Here is a 23,294-nt window from a genome sequence, read left to right as displayed (position 1 = left end):
CCCTGCACGTCTGGTTGCACGATAACTCCTGCATCCGATCGCCGAGCTGAGCTACGCCTCCACTGGAACCACTGATCGGACTCGGCGTCTGAGTCCAATCCCAGCGTCCCGTCGGTGTAGCGCCACTGACCGAGACCTAGGGTTGAGTACCGGACACGTCCGGTCACCCCGCATCTAGCGTCCGATCACACCCCAACTAAGGATGAAAACGGAACGGAAATATCCTAAACCGAACCGCATCATTTTCTATATTTAATCCGATCGAATCCGCATTTTCTTGTCCGACTTTATCATTTTCGCTTTCGCATTTCAGATGTTTCGTATTTCAAATGTAAAAGTAGAAAACGGTTTAAACATTTTTCGACCATTTTCTACTTTTCTACTTTTAATTTGAAATATTCTGAATTGAAAATTTGGTTTAAACCAAATTTGGTCAACTGCACAGGTCATACAGCCCAATTATAGGTTGTTCACCACGCAGCTGCATTCTTTCTACTGGTGGCCAACTGCCCTCTCTTATAGACGACACCCAGCCCCATCTCTCGGCACCCAGCCTCATCTCTCTTCACCTCACGAGATGGTGCTAAATGTTAGGAAACCAGCAGCATCTACACGAAAGCCCACCTGGGCCATAGCCCATCAAGCTCATCGGTTTAACCCCCACCTGCAAAGTCAATCATTTGATAGTTTTTGCATCAGCCGAATAAATCTTTGTTACTCAAAAGAAAAATCTGAATAAATCTTTAAAATAAAATACTACATCTATTCTAAAAAGATTAATAAAATTATTCTGACTCAGTTTGAGTTCATGTTTCTATAATATGCACTTGTTAATTATTATATGCACTTGAACTTGATCATGTATGGACTTAGTCATGCACTTGGTCTACGGGTCGGTATTCCGTATTGAGTTTTCGTATATCGACCGTGTTCGACATAAATCTACTCGAATTGGTTCGTTTTCGAAATTCTCGATAATTCGTAAGTTCGCGTTCATTTTCGTGTCCGGTTTTACCGTTTTCGCTTTCGTTTTCGTATTTCAAATGTAAAAGTAGAAAACAATTTAGGAGTTTTTCGACCGTTTCCGACCGTTTTCATCCTTAACCCCAACGCCTCCTTTTCTTTTTCGAAGTCCACAACCACTTCACCCTTGCTTCCAAGTTGCGAACCACAAAGTGTAAAACTTGTGTGCACGCATTTTTCAAGGGTCAAATGTTAGCACACTAGGTCCCTAATGCATATGCAAGAGTCATGTCACCTAGTGGCACTCGATAAACCGCTTAGCCAAAGAATTCCCCTCTTCATAGTATGGCCATCGATCCTAAGCGTGATCACACTCTTTATAGTGTTTTGATCACCAAAACCAAAACCCTAAGCAATACCTTTGCCTTGATCTCCAAAGGGTTTTTGTTTTTCTCTTTTTTCTTTTCCAAGTTGAGCACAAGATCATCTTTTGGTCATCAACATCCACTATGATCATCTTCTAGCTCCACACTTGGCATGGGACCATCCTTTCATGTCTACACACTTAGCACTAGGATTAATCCCTAGGTTTCATCAATCATCCAAAACCAAACTAGGGCTTTAAACTATGTCGACAACAGCCATTCACAGAGCAAAAGATTAGAAACCAACAAATGGCAAGCCAAATACCAACGGTATATATTCTTTCAGATTAACCTAAAAAATTGCATCAGACAAATCAAAGAAAGACTACAATTAATGAAAACAATTGAAGATACGAACCTGAATATCCAATACTCAATCATGTTATTAGTTTTTAATTTGTAGGTGAACTAACATTTTAATATTGTTATCTACATAGTTCAATTCTAAAGGAGGGACATCCAACACAGCCATATACTGCACAAAGCCAGCTATACTAGGACACAAAACAAATGAAGGAAAACACCCAACCATAAAATCAAACTAATGTTACATCATTAATTATGCCACGACGATCTCTTTCGTTCATGCCAATGACAAAACTATTCATGTTTGTAACACTAGGTTCAAATCAAAGTTAATTGTATGAAGTAATTTTTATTAATTACTATATATTAAACACGGATTTCTATTGCTTAAGTATCTCAGATTGTCTGTGTGGGAGCACGTGTTGATAGACTAGTTGATTCTAATTAAAAATAGAGGCAAATTTTGCTATTGGACATGTAAACTGATGTTGACCTATCCATAGACAGAAAAAAGTGGAATATGCTGGTAGTCATCTCTGGCAATATTGTAAATTGCTAGAAGACACTACGTCCATTAAAATAAAAAAAATTTGAATGAGAGAAGTGAGAATATTTGCAAAAATGTCATCTAGTGCTCCTGAGCCATCTCATGAGAACTCGACTTGACCGAGTCGATCTTGCGGCATGGACGCATTAGCGAGGCGGTCGAGCGCCTTATGTGCATGGCATCTTGGATGGGCAAGGACGAATGGCTACAAGATAGCACGTTGGCCAGAGTGGGAGTAGACAGCATGGCGAGTTCAGACATTTCCTGCTAGGTGGCCATCTTGAGTCATGAAACATAGAATACGAGGAGCGGTCAAGGTGTGTGGCAACTAAGAGAAGCTTGTGGTGCCTATGGGCTACTTCGGCGTTTTCTCCATGGTGGAGTAATTGGGAGCAAACAACGGCTAAAGGCGGCAACCACACTGCAGCATGCAAGTCAAAAACTAGTGACAATGGCAGCAAGGTATGAGGTGAGGCCGAGGGTAGTAGGGGCTGGTAAATAGAAGGGTGGTGTCTTATAGGGCTTGAGGGATGGCCATAGCATGCATCTACTTGCGCCATGGGCTTCTTCACGAGGTGCCAGTCCAAAAGCTCCTCAATTGTGTCTGGCCACTTGCGGCTGCAGCTCATAACCATAGGCGTCGACTGCCAAGGCCTTGATGCCATGAGAGTTTGCAAGAGTAGCATCGAGCATTGTTGTCGTGTACGGCTATGACCATAGCCCTATGCTCCTTGCCTTTGTTTGGGCTGAGTCTGAATTTGATCTAGGGCTAAGGCAATTTCGTTATGATGTGTTGAGAAGGTTGTGGAAGAAGAGAATGAGAAGGAGAGAGATGGGAAAATTGACTATCATAGTCCTCGCTACACTAGTGGCACTCCGACGAGATTGGACAGATTTGCATCACTAGTGGCTTGAGAGAGAGACGAGTAGAATAGGTAGGCGTAGTTTAGTTTTATTCATAATTGTTGCCCTCGCCAAGTGAGGTCTAGAGTACACAGGGGTTGTTTGGTTTGTAGCGTCGAATGAGAGCCGAGACCAGGCAAGCACATCCACAACTGGATTCAGGTTCTTAGTCGAGTGCCTGAGGCACTCGGCAAATGCCTAATTGCACTCGGCAAAGCCTTTGCCGAATGTGGCACTCGGCAAAGAACACACGGCAAAAAATTAATCGGCAAAGACCTCTTTGCCGAGTGTCTTTTATCGGGCACTCGGCAAAGGCTTTGCCGAGAGTCCCGGTGGCTCTCGGCAAAGAAAGGCGACCGTCACGGCGCCGAATCCGTTGACGGTGGCTTTGCCGAGTGCCAACCCTGCAGGCACTCGGCAAAGATTTTTTTATTTTTTTAAAAAAAAAATCTTTGCCGAGTGCCCACTGGCCGGCGCTCGGCAAAGTTTGATTTTTTTTTTAAAAAAAATTCTTTGCCGAGTGCCCTCTGGCCGGCACTCGGCAAAGTTTGAATTTTTTTTAAAAAAAATTCTTTGTCGAGTGCCCTCTGGCCGGCACTCGGCAAAGTTTGATTTTTTTTTAAAAAAATTTCTTTGCTGAGTGTCCTCTGGCCGGCACTCGGCAAAGTTTGAATTTTTTTTTTTAAAAAAATCTTTGCCGAGTGCCCTCTGGTCGGCACTCGGCAAAGTTTGAATTTTTTTTTTAAAAAAATCTTTGCCGAGTGCCCTCTGGCCGGCACTCGGCAAAGTTTGATTAAAAATCTTTGCCGAGTGCCCTCTGGCCGGCACTCGGCAAAGTTTGATTTTTTTTTAAAAAAAATTTCTTTGCCGAGTGCCCTCTGGCCGACACTCGGCAAAGTTTGAATTTTTTTTTTTAAAAAAGATATGAAGCTCCCATGTTGCTCACTTTACTCCTTGCTTTAACCTGCAAATGAACCAAACAGCACAAAAAAAAAATAGCCAATAATGAACTAAAAGAAAATAAGTACCAAGTAATGAGCTTAAATAGATCTAACAATACCTAGGCTAACAAAAGCTCTAATTAGCATTTGAAAATCCACTAAGCTCCAAAACTATAAACTGCTAGCTCTTGAAACCAAACTGCAAGTACATGCAAAGCCATTTCAACTATTTCGTTCTGCCTTCACTGAAAAGCATGTACTGAAACTGAGGTAATTTTGCAATTACAGAGACAAGCTAACTACCGACACAACCTGAGAAGTGAGAAGCACAAGGAACTGATGGACCAACACAACCTGAGAAGCACAAGAACTGATGGACTTGCACCTGTCCTCACCGAGTTCCAAAACCCAAATCCAAGCAAATGAAATAAAATAAGTTTCTGAACAGGCCATTTGACATTGCTAACAACCTTGCAAGTGAATCATACATATTCGAATCAGATTGTTATATGGCAATAAAATAAGTTTAAATTTACCAAATGCAAGCAGTCAGTTCTTACTACTGACTTTATAGTTTACAGTCCTATCAATAACGTCTACTTTCAATGCAATTCAGAGGCAAGGATAATGCTTGTTTAGGTCACAGTTTGAGGAGATATCAGTCAAGATTTGTTGTCTTTGCAAACCTTGAAGGATTTTATAAAATGTACTCACATCATGAAATCTATTCTTTATAATATTCAGGATGTAGCTAGCGACATTTCCTCATTTACAAATTGTGATGAAATTGATTATTTGGTACTCAACCAAAGTCTACACCCATTGAAAATATTATTTAAGATAATTGTCATGATCATACCAAAATACAGAAAAAAAAATTCAAATCTGAATCCATAGAAAGACAAGGCAAGTTGACCCAATATCATTTGAGAAATAACATTTAGTCTGATAATTGCTGGAACTAGTAATACCTGGACAAGAGAACTTACAAATTATAGCATAGCTATTGCTGATTGTTGTTGCTGAAAAGAAAAGAAAAGAGCAAAGCACTAAGCTTCTAAATCAAATAGAACAGAAATAAAAAATAAAAAGCATTCCCTACATGCAGAGTTATTTATGCAGAGTTATTTAGACAGGTAGTGCTAAATAAGAGAATGAGCAGCAGGCCATATTGCACATATGGTTAGGAAGTGCTTTTTTACTAGCATAAGAGACGTATGCACCATTGGAACAAACATGACATTTCAATTTTGGTACAAACAATAATACTGCTTTAGTAAAGTTTTTTAAATTGCGTAAAGTTTCAATAAGCAGTAAGACTTAAATACATGTTTCGCTTATGATAACATGCTGATCTTGTGAGTATCCTGGGTGTTCCAGGTGAAGGTGATGAGTTTTCGATGACTCCGGCAGGACAAGCCAGCATTACCCGGTGAAGATCTGTTGCTGTGTGATGAATGACTTGATGAACTCACGAGGCAAGCATCGCCACCAAGACACGAGGGCGTTGATAAATAGCAAATCTATGAGTGTGGTAGGAAGTCTTGCCTGCCTTGACTCGTTTCCATTGTTGCTAACGGAAATGTTAAAGTTAAACAACTAGTACATTGAAGCGTGTAAGAACACTGTACCACAGCCAATCTATAGCGTCGAACAATGGTCGCTAAAACATAATATTAACGACCAACAATTGGTCGGTATACCACAACCAACATTGTAGAAATAGACAAACGATTTACCATGGTCAGGTAACAATGCTATCTTTGTGGTGTTTACTACAAATGTAAGCTATTCCCCAAACAAACATTGGATCTGCACACATTAAGAATAATACCTGATATATGGTCATTGCTGCCAGCTCTATCACAAAGCATACTGAAGCCCACTGCATCACCAAATCTATAAATAACCCAGAAAAAATATGGATGAAATGCTAGCGGATTTACCTGAACCATGTATCCAGTCATTTTTAATATTTAGTTTGCAACTCTGAACACCTGCAGAAACATCAGTACATGAACAAAAGCTGTAATTAAGATAAGAACTTATTACGACATTGCTGTAGTGAACATGTACAATATTTAATCCATTAGCAATCTCACCATAATAAATCTACTCTGTACATTTGCTTTCTGATAATCTGAAAGAGGCTTCTCAAACCTTATTATTATTCTCTGGATTTTAATATATGCGATGGCATCTTGATGCAGAAAAATACAAGCCATAGCTCTAGTCTTTTAAGCACAATTCTTTAAAATTATTGTGGCGGCAATAGTAGGAGAATCACCTGGATTTTAGGAGGACAAATGATTAAGGAGAATCACCTGAAACTGAAGATCCATAGAAATACAGTGCTAATTAGTTACAAACCGGTAATGGTAGCAGGGAGAGTACAGAAACACAGCAACAGTTCACTGAGATGAACATTGCAGAGCTCTTCCTTTTTTTGTAATGTTTCGGATGAAGTAAGGGGTTGCAGATACATTGTGGCTGATAGATAGAACATGAACATATATCTTGTTCAATTTGTGTAGATTGCTGAATATATATTCTAGCATGCTTATGCTCACTTAACTCTTTACCAATATGTGCTTCTAATTTGGTTCATGGTGGCACCACAATAGTAGATTAATAACAGTACATAAGAAAACAGTTCCTGAACTTTGTACTGATACGTGCTGATATCTATAATTGGAACTGATTTGTTAATTTACCCTGCAAGTGATTTGGATAGCTACATGTATTAACCAGATACTTTCTTGCCTTTTTTAGATCTATATATGATGAACATCATCAAAAACATATATCTTGGCTGATTAAGCCGGGGTTAATCCCTAAATAAAATTCTAAAACATGCTTTTGGCCTGAATAATAAAAACAAATGACAGAGCTTGTATGCATCCCAATGACTTATAGTGGTTCGACATCATTAGCTGTTTGTGAATTGCGATTAGACGCACTCGTTAGTGCATAGCAGTAGAAACAGATCAGATCAGATCGAGGCACGCAAGCAGTATAGGCTAGTAGCATGATTAGATCGAAAAAAATAGAGGAGGTAACTGACATGTACGTTCTGGTTTAGGCGTGCGCAGAGGTCATCGTCGTTCAGCCTGGCGAGGTCGTCGCAGGACTCCATGGCGCGCTCGAGGTCCCGCTCGTAAGCCGGCACTCCTTGCTGCTCTTGTCGGAGAGGTCGGCGCGTGCGGCGGCCACGGCCTCCTTTTCCTCGACGCTCTCGACGCAGCGGCGGAGGCCGCCGGCGTTCATAACGGCTTCGGCCTGGGCAAGGAGAGGAAATGGATGACGAATCAATAGCGAACGGGAGGAGAGCAGAGAGAGTCCTTGTGACTCGTGTACCTTGAGGAGGTCGATGCGGCGATGGGCTGCGCGGAGGTCCTCGAGCGGGCTCCGACGAGATGCGATCCGATGGCTGGCGGGCGCGGGGGCGGCTGCGGGCACGGCGCACGGGGAGGGGAGGGCGGCGCGCGGCTCGGGGGCGGGGACGGGCCGGCGTGGCCGCGGAGGGCGGCGCGCGGCGCGGGGGCGAGGGCGGGGGCGGGCCGGCATGGGCGCGGATGGCTGGCTGGCTGTCTGGGGCTTGGACTGCCCGGCCGGCCGAAATCGGCTAAGTGCCCCACCCGCGCCCTTTGCCGAGCGCCGGATCAGGGAGGCACTCGGCAAACAGGCAACTTTGCCGAGTGCTCCGATCCAGCCGTCGGTAAATTTTTTATTTTTTTAATTCCTTTGCCGAGTGCCTCTGCGAAGGCACTCGGACAAAGAGAAATTTCTAAAAAAAATAAAAAATCATCTTTGCCTGAGTGTCTTATTTTTGCACTCGGCAAAGAGCCCCTTTACCGAGTGCCATTTTCCGGCTACTCGGCAAAGTTTTTTTATTTTTTTTGTTTTTGGCCTCTAAGTTTTTTGTGCAGGCCCTTTTAAAGGACCAGGAACTCCTCCTTAGAATTTGGGGACTTTTTGTGGCTTTTTGATATATTTAGTTACTTTATTTCGTTTACTTGAATTTTTTCAAAAAATATAAATTTGAACTGCACGTGGTACGAATAATGAAATTTAATGATTCAAAAAATGATAGTCATGTTACTGAGTGTTAGTGTGAGGCCGTATCCAGGAACGGACCCAAAATTTCGACATCTTGTTCACGAAACATGACCGCGAACTTGCGTGCGAAGTGTTTTTAAATTCTATAAAAAACAAACGAAGTCCGAAAATCATGAAACTTGTTGAGATGTCGTGATATCGTATGTGGAGGCTATGATAAAAATTTCAGAAGATTTCGTGCACGTTGTCACGTACGATGCTTACAAACTAGGACATCTCCATATGTGATATCAGATCTCACATGTAGAGATGTCCTGGTTTGTAAGCATCGTACGTGACAACGTACACGAAATCTTCTGAAATTTTTATCATAGCCTCCACATATGATATCACGACATCTCAACAAGTTTCATGATTTTCGGACTTCGTTTGCTTTTTATAGAATTTAAAAACACTTCACACGCAATTTCGCGGACATGTTTCGTGAACAAGATGTCCGAAATTTCGGGATCTGTTCCTGGATACGGCCTCTCACAACACTCACTAACATGACTATCAATTTTTGAATCATTAAATTCTCATTATTCGTACCACGTGCAGTTCAAATTTCTAATTTTCGAAAAATTCAAGTAAACGAAATAAAGTAACTAAATATAACAAAAAGCCACAAAAAATCCCCAAATTGTAACTAGGAGTTCCTGGTGCTTTAAAAAGGCTGCACAAAAAAATTGGAGGCCAAAAACAAAAAAACAAAAAAAACTTTGCCGAGTGCCGGGGCATGGCACTCGGCAAAGGGCGTCTTTGCCGAGTGCCAGCCATCAGGCACTCGGCAAAGAATGTTTTAAATTTTTTTAAAAATTTCCTCTTTGCCGAGTGCATGCACAGGAGCACTCGGCAAAGAAATAATAAAAAAAATTAAATCTTTGCCAAGTGCCGTCCCGGGGGCACTCGGCAAAGTATTTTTAAAATAAAAAAAATTTCTTTGCCGAGCGCCAGATCTGAGACGCTCGGCAAAGAATTTTAAAAAAAATTAAATCTTTGCCGAGTGCCAGATCTGGGGCACTCGGCAAAGAAATTAAAAACAAAAAAAACAAATCTTTGCCGAGTGCCTAACTGCTGGCGCTCGGCAAAGAAGGCCGTGACCGGACGCCGTTTTCACGGGCAGCCTATGCCGAGTGTAGAGATTTTGCCGAGAGTCTGGCACTCGGCAAAGAAGTCCTTTGCCGAGTGCCCGGCACTCGGCAAAGAAATCTTTGCCGAGTGCAATTCTTTGCCGAGTGCAGCACTCGGCAAAGAAGGTCTTTGTCGAGTGCCTGATTTTTGACACTCGTGCAAAGAATTTTGCACTCGACAAAGTCTCTGTTTCCAGTAGTGATCTGACCCAAAATTGAACGTTTAGCGTCACTGCTTGGGCAAGTTGTCATTTTCAAGGTTGGAAGCAAACATCCCCATAGTGCAGCAAACAACCACATGGGCCAGAAATGTCTCGAAAGCCCTCGTACCGTAAATTTCCTATTAGAAGCCACTATGGGCCACCTCTCTCACTCTTCCATCTTGCTGGGCTGTCGGGTAATGACATGGACCCAGTAAAAAAATCAATAAAGCACAATTTTTCTCCTCTCTCGGGTGGGAAATGACCAAGTTTTATTGGATGTGGTGTCTTCCAGCAATTTATCACAAAATCGCAATATGACTGCCAGCATATTCCATTTTTTTGCGTGTGCAAGCAGCTCAACATCATTTTACATGTCCTGTAGCAAATTTTAAAATAAATATCTATTTGTGCTCAGATGCTGCCCAACTGATCAACAATGACGTGGAAGGGATTTGGAGGGTTTTAGTGAAATTTTTAGTATTGGCCATGATTTCAGTGCTATGAAAAAGTTGCCCTTATTTCAATTGACTAAATACGAATGCTAGTTTTTCCTTTTCCCCATCTATTTGATTGGATATGAGGAATGTCGTTATAGTCTCATAGCTGTACACAAACAAATTCTATGCCATTTGTTGTGCTACTAGGTTGTGCTACTAGGACGCATCTGCCTATACCAGAGCTTCAGAGCCTGAGTGAGATTCAAAAGCAAGCTGTGCGAATTGAAGAGATGTTGTATGCTGCAGCCACAAGCGAGGTACAGTTAACCTAACTTGTCAATGTTGCAACAGGTAGGGCCACAACTTTAGTTTGGCTGGTAATAATAAGTAATAAAAAGAGGATATACATGTGAATGGTATAGAAGACTTTTTGATCAAATTTACTGCTATTTTAGTTTTTCATCATGATAGCATAAAAAATAGAGCCAGACAGCTTGGTTTTCTCAATGTCTTGTATATATGAGTTTTATATATTTATTGAATTGAATGTATTATTCTTCGATTCATGCATATGAAGGATGTTTTTGGAATGTGGTGTGGATTAAAAGAGGATAGGGATGCCAATATGGACTAGGATAATTCCAACTGTTTATTGACCAAGATGGAGGTCTAAGGTGTCCAAGTCTTAATCTGGCTTATTTTATTCATTTCACGTGGACACGGTGTCCCACTAGGATGCAGGTTCCCTGTTGATTTAGGCCCGATCACTACCGGACAGAGCATCTTTGCCGAGGGCCTGTCCCTTTGCCGAGGGCAAATAATCGGGCACTCGGCAAAGAGTCTTTGCCGAGGGCCTGACCCTCGGCAAAGACAAGCACACGGCAACAATAATTATTTGCCGAGGGCTAAACCCTCGGCAAAGGGCCGGCCCTCGACAACACCGCCTGACACGATGTCCGTCTTCTACCGTCAATCTTTGCCGAGGGCATCACCGTTAGGCCCTCGACAAAGACTTTTTAACCGTTTTTGCAATTTTTTTTTAAAAATCCTTTGCCGAGCGCCCTGTGACCTGGCGCTCGGCAAAGACAGTCTTTGCCGAGTGTCAAGGTTGGCACTCGGCAAATTAAAAAAAAAATTATTTTTTTTCTCCCCATTTTTTCCTGGGCCTTGCTACAGTAATTGAAACTCCATTTCGAAATTTGGGAAAATTTTGAGTTTTTTTACTATATTTCCTTAATTATTTTTTGTTTCGTTAAATTTTTTTGACTATTTCAAATTTGAACTGCATGTACATGAAATAATGGAATTTAGTCATTCAAAAAATGGTATTCGTGATATTTGGCGTATGTTGAGGCCGTATCCAGGAACTTGCATGAAATTACGAGCATCTTGTTGTCGTAACATGGCGATGTACTTGCGGTAAAAGTGTATTTAAATTATATAAAATCCAAACAAAGTCCGAAAATCACGAAACTCGTCGAGGTGTCTTGTTATCGCATGTGGAGGCCATGGTAAAAAATTGAGAAAGTTTGAAGCAAGTTATGAAGTCGGATGCCTAAAAGCCAAACATCTCCACTTGTGATCACATATGGAGATGTTTGGCTTTTAGGCATCCGACGTCACAACTTGCTTCAAACTTTCTCAATTTTTTACCACAGCCTCCACATGCGATAACAAGACACCTCGACGAGTTTCATGATTTTCGGACTTCATTTGGATTTTATATAATTTAAATACACTTTTACCGCAAGTACATCGCCATGTTACGACAACAAGATGCTTGTAATTTCATGCGAGTTCCTGGATACGGCCTCAACATACGCCAAACATCATGAATACCATTTTTTGAATGGCCAGATTCCATTATTTCATGTACATGCAGTTCAAATTTGAAATAGTCGAAAAAATTCAACGAAACAAAAATAATTAAGGAAATATAGTAAAAAAACTCAAAATTGTCCCAAATTTTGAAATGGAGTTTCAATTACTGTAGAAAGGCCCAGGAAAAAATGGGGAGAAAAAACAAAAAAAAAATTTAATTTGCCGAGTGCTAACCTTGACACTCGGCAAAGACTGTCTTTGCCGAGCGCTAGGTCACAGGGCGCTCGGCAAAGGATTTAAAAAAAAATATAAAAAACTTTGCCGAGTGCCGCTGGGCCCGGCACTCGGCAAAGCTTCTAACCTAAAGGCCCACAACGGGCCGGTCCAACTGACCCTCTCCTCCCTCTATCTCCCAACCGAGCCCCCGCGTCGCCCCGCCCTCGGCACGCCCCCCGCCCCGCCCTCGCGTCGTCCCCCTCCAGCCGGCGAGCTCCTACCGGGCCCGCCCCGCGCGCCCCCGTCCCGCCCCCGGCGGCCCTGCGCCCGCGCCCCGAGCTCGCCGTGGCGCCCGGCCGGCGCTCTCGCCCGGCCCTGGCGGCCCAGCGGGCCCCCGCCCGCACCCCGGCGTTCCCGCGCCCGCGCCCCTGCGGCCGGCCAGCAGAGGGAGGAAAGGAGAGGAGCAAGAGGAAGAAAGAAAAGGGGGAGGAGGAAGAAGAGAGAAGGAGGAGGAGGAAGAGAGGAAGAAAGAGAAAGGGGAGGAGGAAGAAGAGGAAGGTGCCGACCCGACCGCCCATCGATCCTCGCTTCGTTCCAACCGCCCGTTGATCCTCGCGCTGCTGCGGTCATCCCCGCCGTCGTCGTCGGCCCTCGCTCTTGTCGTTCTTGCCACCAAGGTAAGCCCCTACCCTTGTAGGGTTAGTAGTAGTAATAGTTAGTAGTTAGTAGTAGTTAGTTGTAGTGTTAGTAGTAGTAGTTAGTAGTGTTAGTTGTAGGGTTAGTAGTAGTAGTAGTTAGTAAATAGTAGTAGTTAGTAAGTAGTAGTGGTTAGTAGTATTAGTTAGTAGTGTTAGTTGTAGGGTTAGTAGTAGTAGTAGTTAGTAAATAGTAGTAGTGGTTAGTAGTAGTAGTTGTTAATAGTTAAGTAGTTCTTAGTATTATTACTGTTAGTAGTTAAGTAGTTGTTAGTAGTAGTTTTAGTAGTAGTTGTAGGGTTAGTAGTAATTGTTGTTGTACTACTTCAATACTTTCATCTGAATGGAAAGAGAACTAAAATACATGGCTCCTCTTGATATATTGGTGGTTGTTGGCCTTCGTGTCCATGTTTGGTATATATGTGGTTGTTGGCCTTTATGCCATGTTTTTTGCAGGTTTTGGGAACCTCCCCGTGCAGGGGAGGTGCTGCCGAAATTTTGAGTCGACACTAACCATTTTTGCCCTTTTTTGTAGGAGGACCTGTGGGAGGGACTCGGTGACCTCGATCGTCTTCGTCGGTGCTACGGGTCTTCCTGCACCGCGTCGACTCGCCACTGCACCGACTCTCCGCCGCCCCGCTACCCTGACCTCACCGGCACCCTAGGTATAACCCCTCTATCCGTATGTGGTCTTTGGTCGCGTAACCTAGTTAGGTGTCTCCCATCCGAAAGAGATACGGTTGGAGGTATACAGATCTTTGTATATCTACGACCGTATCTATTTCGGATTGTCCACGTTTTTTGGACAGCCCACGGATGCGTAGATAAGTTAGTTTCCATGGTCCGCTCCGATCCGAGATGGTGTTTCGGCATCACCCCTGTTGTTCTCCGGATACACACTCTCCCTTGCAGGACGTGCATCGGGAGAACAGCGGGGAGGTGCTGCCAAAATTCTGTCTCGGATAGGGAGCGGAGCATGGAAACTAACCTCATCTACGCATCCGTGGGTGGGATTAGGACCTATCCTCACCTATTAGAGAGTAGGAGCACCGCGTAGATGCAATTGATGGTTACATTACTATGTTCTGTATATGTGGAAGGATGGAAGACCGTCAGTGGATGTACACGGGCCGAAGAAGCAGGAGTGACTTTGACATTGAGTGGGTGAATGGGATAGATGCTTTCTTGGAACATGCATGGAGCTCGGGTGTAGCTAAAGGACATTCTAAACTTTGGTGTCCTTGTAGCAAATGTGACAACAACAGAAGGGTAGACAAGGTGACCATGGGTAAACATCTTGTGTACAATGGTTATACGGCTGGCTACCACCGGTGGATCCACCATGGTGAAGCAGATCGTATAAGAGCGGAGGTGGTGAGACCACGCCTCGAGGCTTTTGATGATGATACCGGAGTAGCAGACATGATAGATGACACTCACCAAGCTCACTTCGTAGAAGGACGTGAGAAGGAGGAGATGGAGGAAGCCACTAAGGCCTTCTACGAAATGTTGGACTGGGCACAGAAACCCCTTCATGAGAGTACAACGGTTTCTCAGCTGGATGCCATTGGACGTGTTATGGGGTTGAAGGCTGAGTTAAATCTGAGTCGCGAAGGCTTTGATAAGATGTTGGCCGTGTTTGGCAGCATGCTACCGGAGAAGCACATTCTGCCGAAGAACTTGCACAAGTCACAGAAACTACTTCGTATGCTTAAGATGCCATATGACAAGATACATGTTTGTCCGAAGGGGTGCGTCTTATTTAGGAAAGATCACAAGGATGCAAAGTACTGTCCAAAGTGTAAATCCTCAAGGTACCTGGAGGTAGACTCTGGAGATGGCCAGAAGAGGCAGCTTATGATCCCCGTGAAAGTCCTACGACACCTTCCGTTTGTGCCGAGGATCCAACGGCTTTTCATGACCGAGGAATCCGTGAAACAGATGACATGGCATAAAGAAGGTGTACGGTACAAGCCATGGACGATGGTGCATCCATCCGATGCCGAAGCATGGACGTACTTTAATGACAAACATCCTGACAAAGCTGTTGAGGCTCGTAATGTACGTGTCGCGCTGGCAACAGATGGGTTCAATCCTTATGGACAGTTGTCTGCCCCATACACATGTTGGCCCATGTTTGTTATCCCCCCTAAATCTCCCCCCCAGCATCTCCTTTCAATGGCATAACGTCTTCTTGTCGTTGATAATTCCTGGACACCCGGGGAGTAATATGGGTGTGTACATGGAGCCTATGATTAATGAATTGATCAATGCTTGGGAGAAGGGGGTATGGACATACAACCGAGCTATAAAATCATCCTTCAAGATGCATGTTTGGTACCACTACTCCCTGCATGACTTCCTGGCGTATGGGATATTCGCCGCCTGGTGTGTCCACGGGAAATTCCCGTGCCCAATATGCAAGGAAGCTGTGAGGTTCATTTGGTTGAAGAAGGGTGGCAAGTATTCGTCGTTCGACAGGCATCGTCAATTCCTCCCTTCTAACCATCTATTCAGACAAGACATCAAGAACTTTACGAAAGGTGTTGCAGTGATAGACCCTAAACCGCGCATGAAGAGTGGTGCTGAGGTGCGTGCTCAGATAGATGCTCTCGTGCCCAATGAAGGAGGTGGTTTTATGGGATATGGTGAGGAACATATGTGGACTCATAAGTTCGGCTTGATGAGGCTCCCCTATTTCGATGACCTTCTTCTGCCACATAACATTGATGTAATGCACACCGAAAAGAATATCGCCGATGCACTTTGGGGAACTCTCATGAACACTGACAAGTCTAAGGACAACGTTAAGGCTAGAGTGGACCTAGCGACGTTGTGTGATAGACCGAAGCAAGAGATGCGGCCTCCTAGTGGCCGAAACAAACAACGGAAAAGACCTAAGGTCGATTTTGTCTTGGAACCCGATCCAAGGAGGGAAGCACTAAAATAGATCAAGACGTTAATGTTCTCAGATGGATATGCAGCGAATCTGAGCAGGGGAGTGAACTTAGGCACTTTACGAGTGAACGGGATGATGAGTCATGACTACCACATATGGATTGAGCGGCTTCTTCCAGTGATGGTCCGAGGCTATGTCCCTGACCATGTCTGGCAAGTGCTGGCAGAGTTGAGCTTTTTCTTCCGTCAGCTTTGTGCCAAGGAGATATCTTGGACTGTCGCTCAGGACTTGGAAAAAGCGGCACCTGTGTTGCTCTGTAAGCTGGAGAAGATCTTTCCACCTGGCTTCTTCTTACCCATGCAGCATCTGATTGTGCACCTCCCATCCGAGGCACGTTTGGGGGGGCCCGTGCAAGCCCAGTGGTGCTATCCAATCAAGAGATGTCTAAAGACTCTCCGCAAGAAATGTACAAATAAAGCCAGAATTGAGGCTTCCATTGCAGAGGCAAGTCTAAGGGAGGAGGTGGCAAACTTCACAACACTATACTACAAGCCAAAACTTCCTAGCAATCATAATCCTCTCCCTCGTTACAATGTTGGCGAAAATGAATGGACCCACAGCCTGTTCCAAGGCCAACTCGGCAGCGCAAGTGGATCGACCAATAAGATATTGGGAAATGAAGAGTGGCAAAGTGTCATGCTATATGTGTTGACCAACCTTCCCGAGGTGCAGCCGTTCGTCGAGTAAGTTCTCAACGAACTTGTTTCAATATGCCCTGAATATTCTTCATGCAACCCCACTAATTCTCGTTCGGACAGGGAATTTGTTCGTGAGTCCTGGCATCAATCAAGGGATCCTACCTCGTAGGAACATGACACCCTTCTTTCTTAGGGTGCGGGTGCGGGGAGGCCTGATTTCATTTCTTAGTTCAAACAAAAGGTAATGTCCAATTTAGCTCCCATGTTCCATATTCCAAGTTTCTCGTTCGTTCGATTAATATAACGACCTATCATGCTTGAGCTTGCAGGCCTAGACTGACTCGTCCATGAGTGAGGAGTTGAGACAGGTTGCAGGCGGCTATGACGTTAGGGTGCAGTCATTTACCGGTTATGACGTGAACGGATATCGCTTCCACACAACAAGATATGAGCAGACTCGGCCCAAATGGAAAACCACAAATAGTGGAGTTTGCACACCCGGCACTAATGGCCTCGACTATCATGGTAGAGTTGAGGAAATATATGAACTCTCATTTCATGGTCACAAACATAAACCTGTCGTGTTCAAATGCCACTGGTTTAATCCTCGAGAAACGAGACGGACCCCTCATCTTGGGCTAGTCGAGATTTGAGAAGATTCAGTCTATCTAGGAAAAGATGTCTACATTATGGCTCAACAGGCCGTGCAGGTGTATTATACGCGATATGCCAACCAAGACAAAGCAGATCTTAAGGGTTGGGCTATTGTGCACCAGGTGTCTCCACACGGTAAACTACCTGCCCCAAACGATGACGATTACAACTTCAACGCAAACACATATGATGGACAGTTCTTTCAAGAAGATGGGCTACCAGGCACATTTGAGATAGTCTTACCCGAAGCGATCGAAATGGAAGTAGACAACGAAATGGAGGATGACGTGGTTGATGGAGATGTGGTGCAAAATGCCAAGGACATAGAAATGCTTGACCGATTAAGGCTAGGCAATGACAACGAAGACAACATAGAACCTTCAGATAGTGTTGCCCATTTGGACAATTTTGACAGTGATGACGACACCTATGATCCTAATCATGAAGATTATTCCTAATACATGTAATACTATGTTTGTTTTAGTTTGTGTTTTCTTTATTTATTTTGAATCTATTTCTAATATATATACTAATAAGTCTTGTTCATTCTTTGTGATTGCAGGTGATGGCGAGCAGCCGTCCACGACGTGAGATGGCCTCCCTTTATGGGAGACCACGCCCTCCCGTTTCAGACGAGGGGTCGGGGTTAGGGGTAGCGTCCACAGGAGGTCAGAGGAGGAGGACCAGGGTCAGCAGGAGGCAGCGGACTCCTTCCCCGCCACCTTCAGACGAGGTGATGGAGGAGGAGCACGTGACGGCCACGCCCGAGGATGAGGTCGAGGACAAGGACGTCTGACAGACCTAGGATGAGGCAGCCGAGGATAAGGCCGCCGAGGGCGAGGCCGCCGAGGGCGACAGTTCCGCTACCCCGACTATCTACCAGCGAGGTCCCGCGAGCCTCCCTCAGCCTCCGCTTCCTCACAACCGAGCACTGATTCGCCCTATGGCAAAGAGGTAAGTAACTATAGATGTTATCACAACTACTTCATATGGTAATGTTGGAAATCAAAAGAGGAACTGATAAATTTTCTTAATCCCTTGTGCAGGGCTTGGTTGGTTTTGTCGGGTACTTCTGCACGCTCCCCGCGAGCATCCTTGGTGTTTTGTGCAGGAAATGGTACCCCAGCCTTGTGAACGTGTCCGAGGACGTGCGGGAGCCGGCCTACACGTGGGACAGGTACCAGTTGGCCCCTGACGACATGTACCGCAACAAGCAGGAGCGGGTACTGGCGGAGTTTTGGGTAAGTCTCTCTTGCACAACATTTTCATTGGGCAAGTCTTTTATTGAAATAATGAATGGATACATCGGTTTTGTTTGCAGATGTATTTCAAGCCGGAAGAAGGACTTGAGGCCCGGGCGGATCAGGCGGCTGCCGCCGCCTGTAGGAAGTACGTCACCGACATGCACCACGAGGCGCGCGTGCAGGCCCACAGAGACTACTACGCCGTGGTGTTGAAGCAGCCCATCAGCAAGCCTGATGCAAGACAGGTGGAGCTGTCCCGGGCCCAGTACCTTGAGGTAGACGAAAAACATTAATAATGATTCGTTTTGAGATTAAGTTGGTTTAATTTTATCTTTTTCTATGTCAAATAATCGATGACTTGTAGGTGGTTCCCTGGTGGTGCCGATCCCACTCCTTGTGCTGGGAGATGATCGTGGACAGGTGGTTGTCCAACGACTTTGCTGAGAACCACGCGAGGCAGCCGGACCAGCGTCTGCTGAGGCGATGTGCTACTCACCATCAAGGCAGCCGCAGCCTCCCGGCCTACAAACAAGCATATGTAAGTGATTTCTTTTATCTTATTTGACGCTGAGTTCTGCCTTATTTCTCACCATCTTGCCATCTTACTCGTAGGAGGCTGCACACCCGGGCGTGGAGGTCTCGGAGTTCTCTGCGTGGGCTATGTCCCACATGGGCAGGGCGTCTTCCTCTGTCTCCTTTGACCCGTCTGCCCCGCATGAGGTGTACTCCGACCCGACCGTGCACACTAAGGTCCAAGAGTACACCTCAAAGGTGAGGGAGGTCCATGGGGAAGATTACGATGTGCGCACTGAGCCCATTGATGCAAAGACCATCATGAGGCTAGGAGGAGGCAAGAAGCATGGGCAACTGTGGATTGCAGACGGCGCCATTGACTCCACCACTGTTCCCTCTCTCGACGTGCTCCGAGCACGGAGCACGAGCTCCAGCCAGCCCATACGCCCACGGCCTAGTCCGTCACTACAGTGGGTCGACGCTCTCGAGGTACGTCCTGTTTTACTCGTCGTACGTTCATCTTTGCACACCTAAGTTACATTTGCATTACTGAAACATTGAAGTTTGTATTGCAGGCCGAGCTGCAGGCCCAGAAGCTCGTGGTCGAGGCTCAGAGCGCGCAACTGCAGGCCCAGAGGGAAGCATTCGCGGCCCAGGAGAGGAGGATGCAAGAAATGGAGGCCTTCATGCGGAGTGTCCAGCAAGGGAGTGTACCTTTGCCGCTGGCAGCACCTCCACCGCCTACTCCTACAGCCACTCCTGTAAGTATGAAAATTCACTCTTACTAGATGCTTCCTTGACATACAACCATGGTTGACATACAAACTTACTAGATGCTTGACATAGAAACTTACTAGATGCTTGACATAGAAACTTACTACATGCTTGCACTAGCTATGACATACACCAATGCTTCACATAGAAACTTACTAGATGAATCTCACACATGCAACCTCTTATCCTTTTTGCAGCTTCCGTCGGCGGGTTCGAATAACCCCGCTAATGCATCACCGAATGAACCATCGTGTCATAGGCCGCTTTTTTGAGAAGTTGTGCTTCGTCATGTGCTTGGACTTGAGCTTCACTTGTGGTTGTGACTTGTGCTTTGACTTGATGGACTGTGTTTGTGAATTTATGACTTGTGGTTGTGATATTTGACTTGTGGTTGCGATATGTTGTTATTTGAGTTGTGGTTGTGATATAATGTGTGAAAATGGTTTCGTTGTGATATATATGTGATTATTGTGATGTTTGTGATATATATGTGACATGTGATATATATTTGAACTGTTTGTGTCAGTGGAATGCAAAAAACAAAAAAAAATTGCAGTTTCGGTTGATTTGCCGAGTGCAATGGTCATGACACTCGGCAAAGCTGGGAAACTTTGCCGAGTGCCAGGACATTGCACTCGGCAAAGAGTTTTTTTAAAAAAAAGCAAAAAATCTTTGCCGAGTGCCAAGCTAGGGAAGCACTCGGCAAAGAGTTTTTTAAAAAAAAATAAAAAATGTCTTTGCCGAGTGCCTTGCCGCCGTGGCACTCGGCAAAGAGTTTTTGAAAAAAAAATAAAAAATGTCTTTGCCGAGTGCCCAAACTGTCGGCACTCGGCAAAGACGCCGTCAACGGAGCAGCGCCGTTGACGACTGCTTTTCTTTGCCGAGCGCTGCCGTTGGCCCTCGGAAAATGCTTTGCCGAGTGCCCGACAACTGGCCCTCGGCAAAGAGCCTCTTTGCCGTTAAATTTTTTTCCGAGGGCTCTTTGCCGAGGGCGGCGCTCGGCAAAGCCTTTGCCGAGGGCTTTTAGGCCTTTGCCGAGTGCCCTGGGCCCTCGGCAAAAATGCTCTGTCCGGTAGTGGATTTGGATCATAGAGCTAATAGTTAATTAGTTCTGAATAATTATCTTCTTTAGATTCATATACAGGTCCACCTAATAGTATAGCTAATTGTTGGTCCATCTAATAGTCTAGCTAATTGCTAAATATCTAACTAACAACTATCTTACTTGTTGATCCAAACTAGTTAATAGCAACTAATATTAGCTACGAGAGCTATAAGATAACTAATTATATATTAGCAGCTAATGGATCCAAACAGGGTCTTAGCAAACTTTTTGGGACACACCAAATTCACCTGGAATCTGACTAGGGTGCTAGGTGTGTCTGATTAGTAGCAAAAAATTTGAACACGGGCGTATTGGTAACACTGCCTTTTATTCCTGTCCTACTCTAAGTCTAACACAGGAACCAAAAACCCTCAAATAACATATGTGGCCATGTATTTGAAATTGGTGTGAATCTGAACCTTTCATTAGTAAGGCAGCAATAATATGATTTATGAAAACCTGTTAAGTGATATGCAGCATTATAAAATCTTTTTATCTCGTATCAAACATCTTGACTCCCGTCGTACAAGTACAAATAGAGACAAGCAATCCCTTCAATTTTCAACAGCGCTAATCGCACTAGGACATTCGAGTAGCTAGGTATTTTAGTCAATGCATCTCGCACTATAATTCTTATCATTACAGACCCACAACTTAAAAAAAATCTTTTGTCTTTTATGCTACTCAGACTGAATATATGAGGACGGTTTTTCGGAAAAAGCTTTCCATGGAGAATCAGACAGAGATCATCAGACAGGCCCCTGCAAATGCAAGTGATTCCAGATCAAAATCCCGACGGCCCAGGTAGTATTATTTGCTTTCTTTGTATTTGCTTCCTCTAGGAGCTTGTAGAGAAAGATCGGAAAACACCTCACATCATTAATTGGATGCTTGATTGCAAGCATACTAACAAACCCTCAATGATGAGGGGAATTCTAGTCATATACAACATGTATAGCTATACAAACTCTAATACCCACCGTAGTCGTAGCAAGAGGATCTCAGGCACACAGAATAAATTCAAAGTTTGTGAACAACTGTACAAGTATGTCTTGGGTCATGATGTGCATGAGAAGGTGAGATGGCAGCGCATGTAGCACACAACAACCTTGTTGGGAGCGAAGTGGATATATGTTTTCCTGTGGTGATAGTGGATGGTGTCGGCTATTGTATAGATAATATCATAGTATTAGCGTTGTTCTAGTAGACAACCGTCACGAAAGGAATAGAGCGTGAGGCTCGTACGTGAAGAAGCCTTGCCAACAGTCAAGGCAAGCAACGCTCCTCCTACCTAGGCAGTCATGAAAATAAAGTGACTATTGCCAACAATGAGAACATATGAGGTGGAGAGAGACATGAGAAAGCATATGCACGACCAGATCCTAAAATGTAATAGGTTGTTGGGAGAGTCTATCTGGTACCCGTGCACTTGCACGAGTATTCATCTTCTTTTTTCTCACTCCACATGTGCACCCCGGTCATCCCATTCCGCCACCCACGTTGACCTCTATCGCTGCCTTGGCCACGATGCCCCCATCACCGGCCGTGATGCCCACCTACCCCCACTACTACCGTTGCCACCACCGTAGCCCTGCCTTTCCCTAACCTTCGCCCTCTTTTTTCTTCTCTCCCCCTTCTCTCCATGCTGACCCAGTGCCATTGCTTCTGCCACCACCCTGGTTGCTAGTGACCGCGCTAGTGACCTCACCATCCACTTCCCATCACTGCCACCACCCCACTCTTCACTAGTCCCAATTAGAGACGAATCAACGGTGCCCTTCCCGTCTAGTTCTCCCGTCGCATCATGGCCCCACCGCCTCACGAACCACCACCACTACTAGGCAGGCTGGCCACTGCCAAACCCCTCCTTCTAAGTCAGCAGGATATTGGAGTCCGTGCCTCCCTCCCCACAAATTCTAATTTATGCAGCCACCATGAGGACGATGAGGTGCGCTGCTTGGTCCAATCACGCGTCGATGCGCATGTCCGCGTGTTGGCAATTATTGCAACAGGTGTGCGCTGAATAAAGTTTGTACGTCCTGCCTGCCCTTAGGGACATATGGTCCTACCCAATGCACCATTGGATGTGCCCCTAAGGACAAAAAAAAGCCTCCCTGTCAGTCTGTCACCCAAGAGTCTGCCCCCTAGACAAAGATGGTTTAGGATGGCAACACAACAAGGATACCTTGACCCCCTGAACTACTATGGCTGCACACTACTGGACCTGCAGTGTCAGCGCCTGATATATCCAAGGCCTGCTGACTACCTTTTTTTTTTTTTTGAGAAACAAGGCCTGTTGACCGCTGACATGCAAAGAACTAGGCTGCTACACTGTAGCTTCCCAGTTGTGGCCCAAGCAGGAGCACGCCACCCTTGTTAGCCTGGCAGGCCAGTCTACGGGCTGAAGTAGACCCATGGGCCAGTTTGCTATGGTGTGGCCTGCCAAGATGAAGTAGGACCATCTTCGATCAGCGCCGGTCATAAGATTTTTTTGACCTAGAACGAAGCTAAAATTTTAGGCCTTTTGATATAACCATGATAATAGTACTAGTACTAGCATATATATACACATATACAAAATGTTACTAATAAGCAGTTAACAGGATGCAAAAGCAATATTCATATGAAATAATTTATATACATATTAAATTACCTCAAAAATTTCTTCTAACATTCCTTACTGCGAAGTTATCGATGATAGTGTCAATATCAATCTCAA

At 44.8% G+C, this 23,294-nt stretch overlaps 1 protein-coding gene and 1 long non-coding RNA gene across 2 annotated transcripts in view; one reads left to right on the top strand and one right to left on the bottom strand.

Moving 5' to 3' along the window:
* LOC136484255 (cysteine-rich receptor-like protein kinase 25) overlaps positions 1-23,294 on the top strand; it is a 255,407-nt gene that overhangs the window by 9,638 nt on the left and 222,475 nt on the right. Inside the window, exons 2-3 of the mRNA XM_066481482.1 lie at positions 5,248-5,267; positions 14,109-14,150. Of these exons, the coding sequence (XP_066337579.1) occupies positions 5,248-5,267; positions 14,109-14,150 (62 nt within the window). The remainder of the gene's footprint in view (positions 1-5,247; positions 5,268-14,108; positions 14,151-23,294) is intronic.
* Positions 4,858-7,210, bottom strand: LOC136484263 (uncharacterized). Its single transcript, XR_010765847.1, has 4 exons — positions 7,150-7,210; positions 6,373-6,415; positions 5,920-6,082; positions 4,858-5,107 (listed from the first exon to the last, which is right to left on the bottom strand). It is a non-coding gene; the product is annotated as an uncharacterized lncRNA (long non-coding RNA).

This window comes from Miscanthus floridulus, chromosome 9 (assembly GCF_019320115.1).
Source record: "Miscanthus floridulus cultivar M001 chromosome 9, ASM1932011v1, whole genome shotgun sequence".
NCBI classification, from domain to species: domain Eukaryota; kingdom Viridiplantae; phylum Streptophyta; class Magnoliopsida; order Poales; family Poaceae; genus Miscanthus; species Miscanthus floridulus.
Note: the sequence above shows the minus strand (reverse complement) of the source record. Positions and strands in the feature narration are given on the sequence as shown.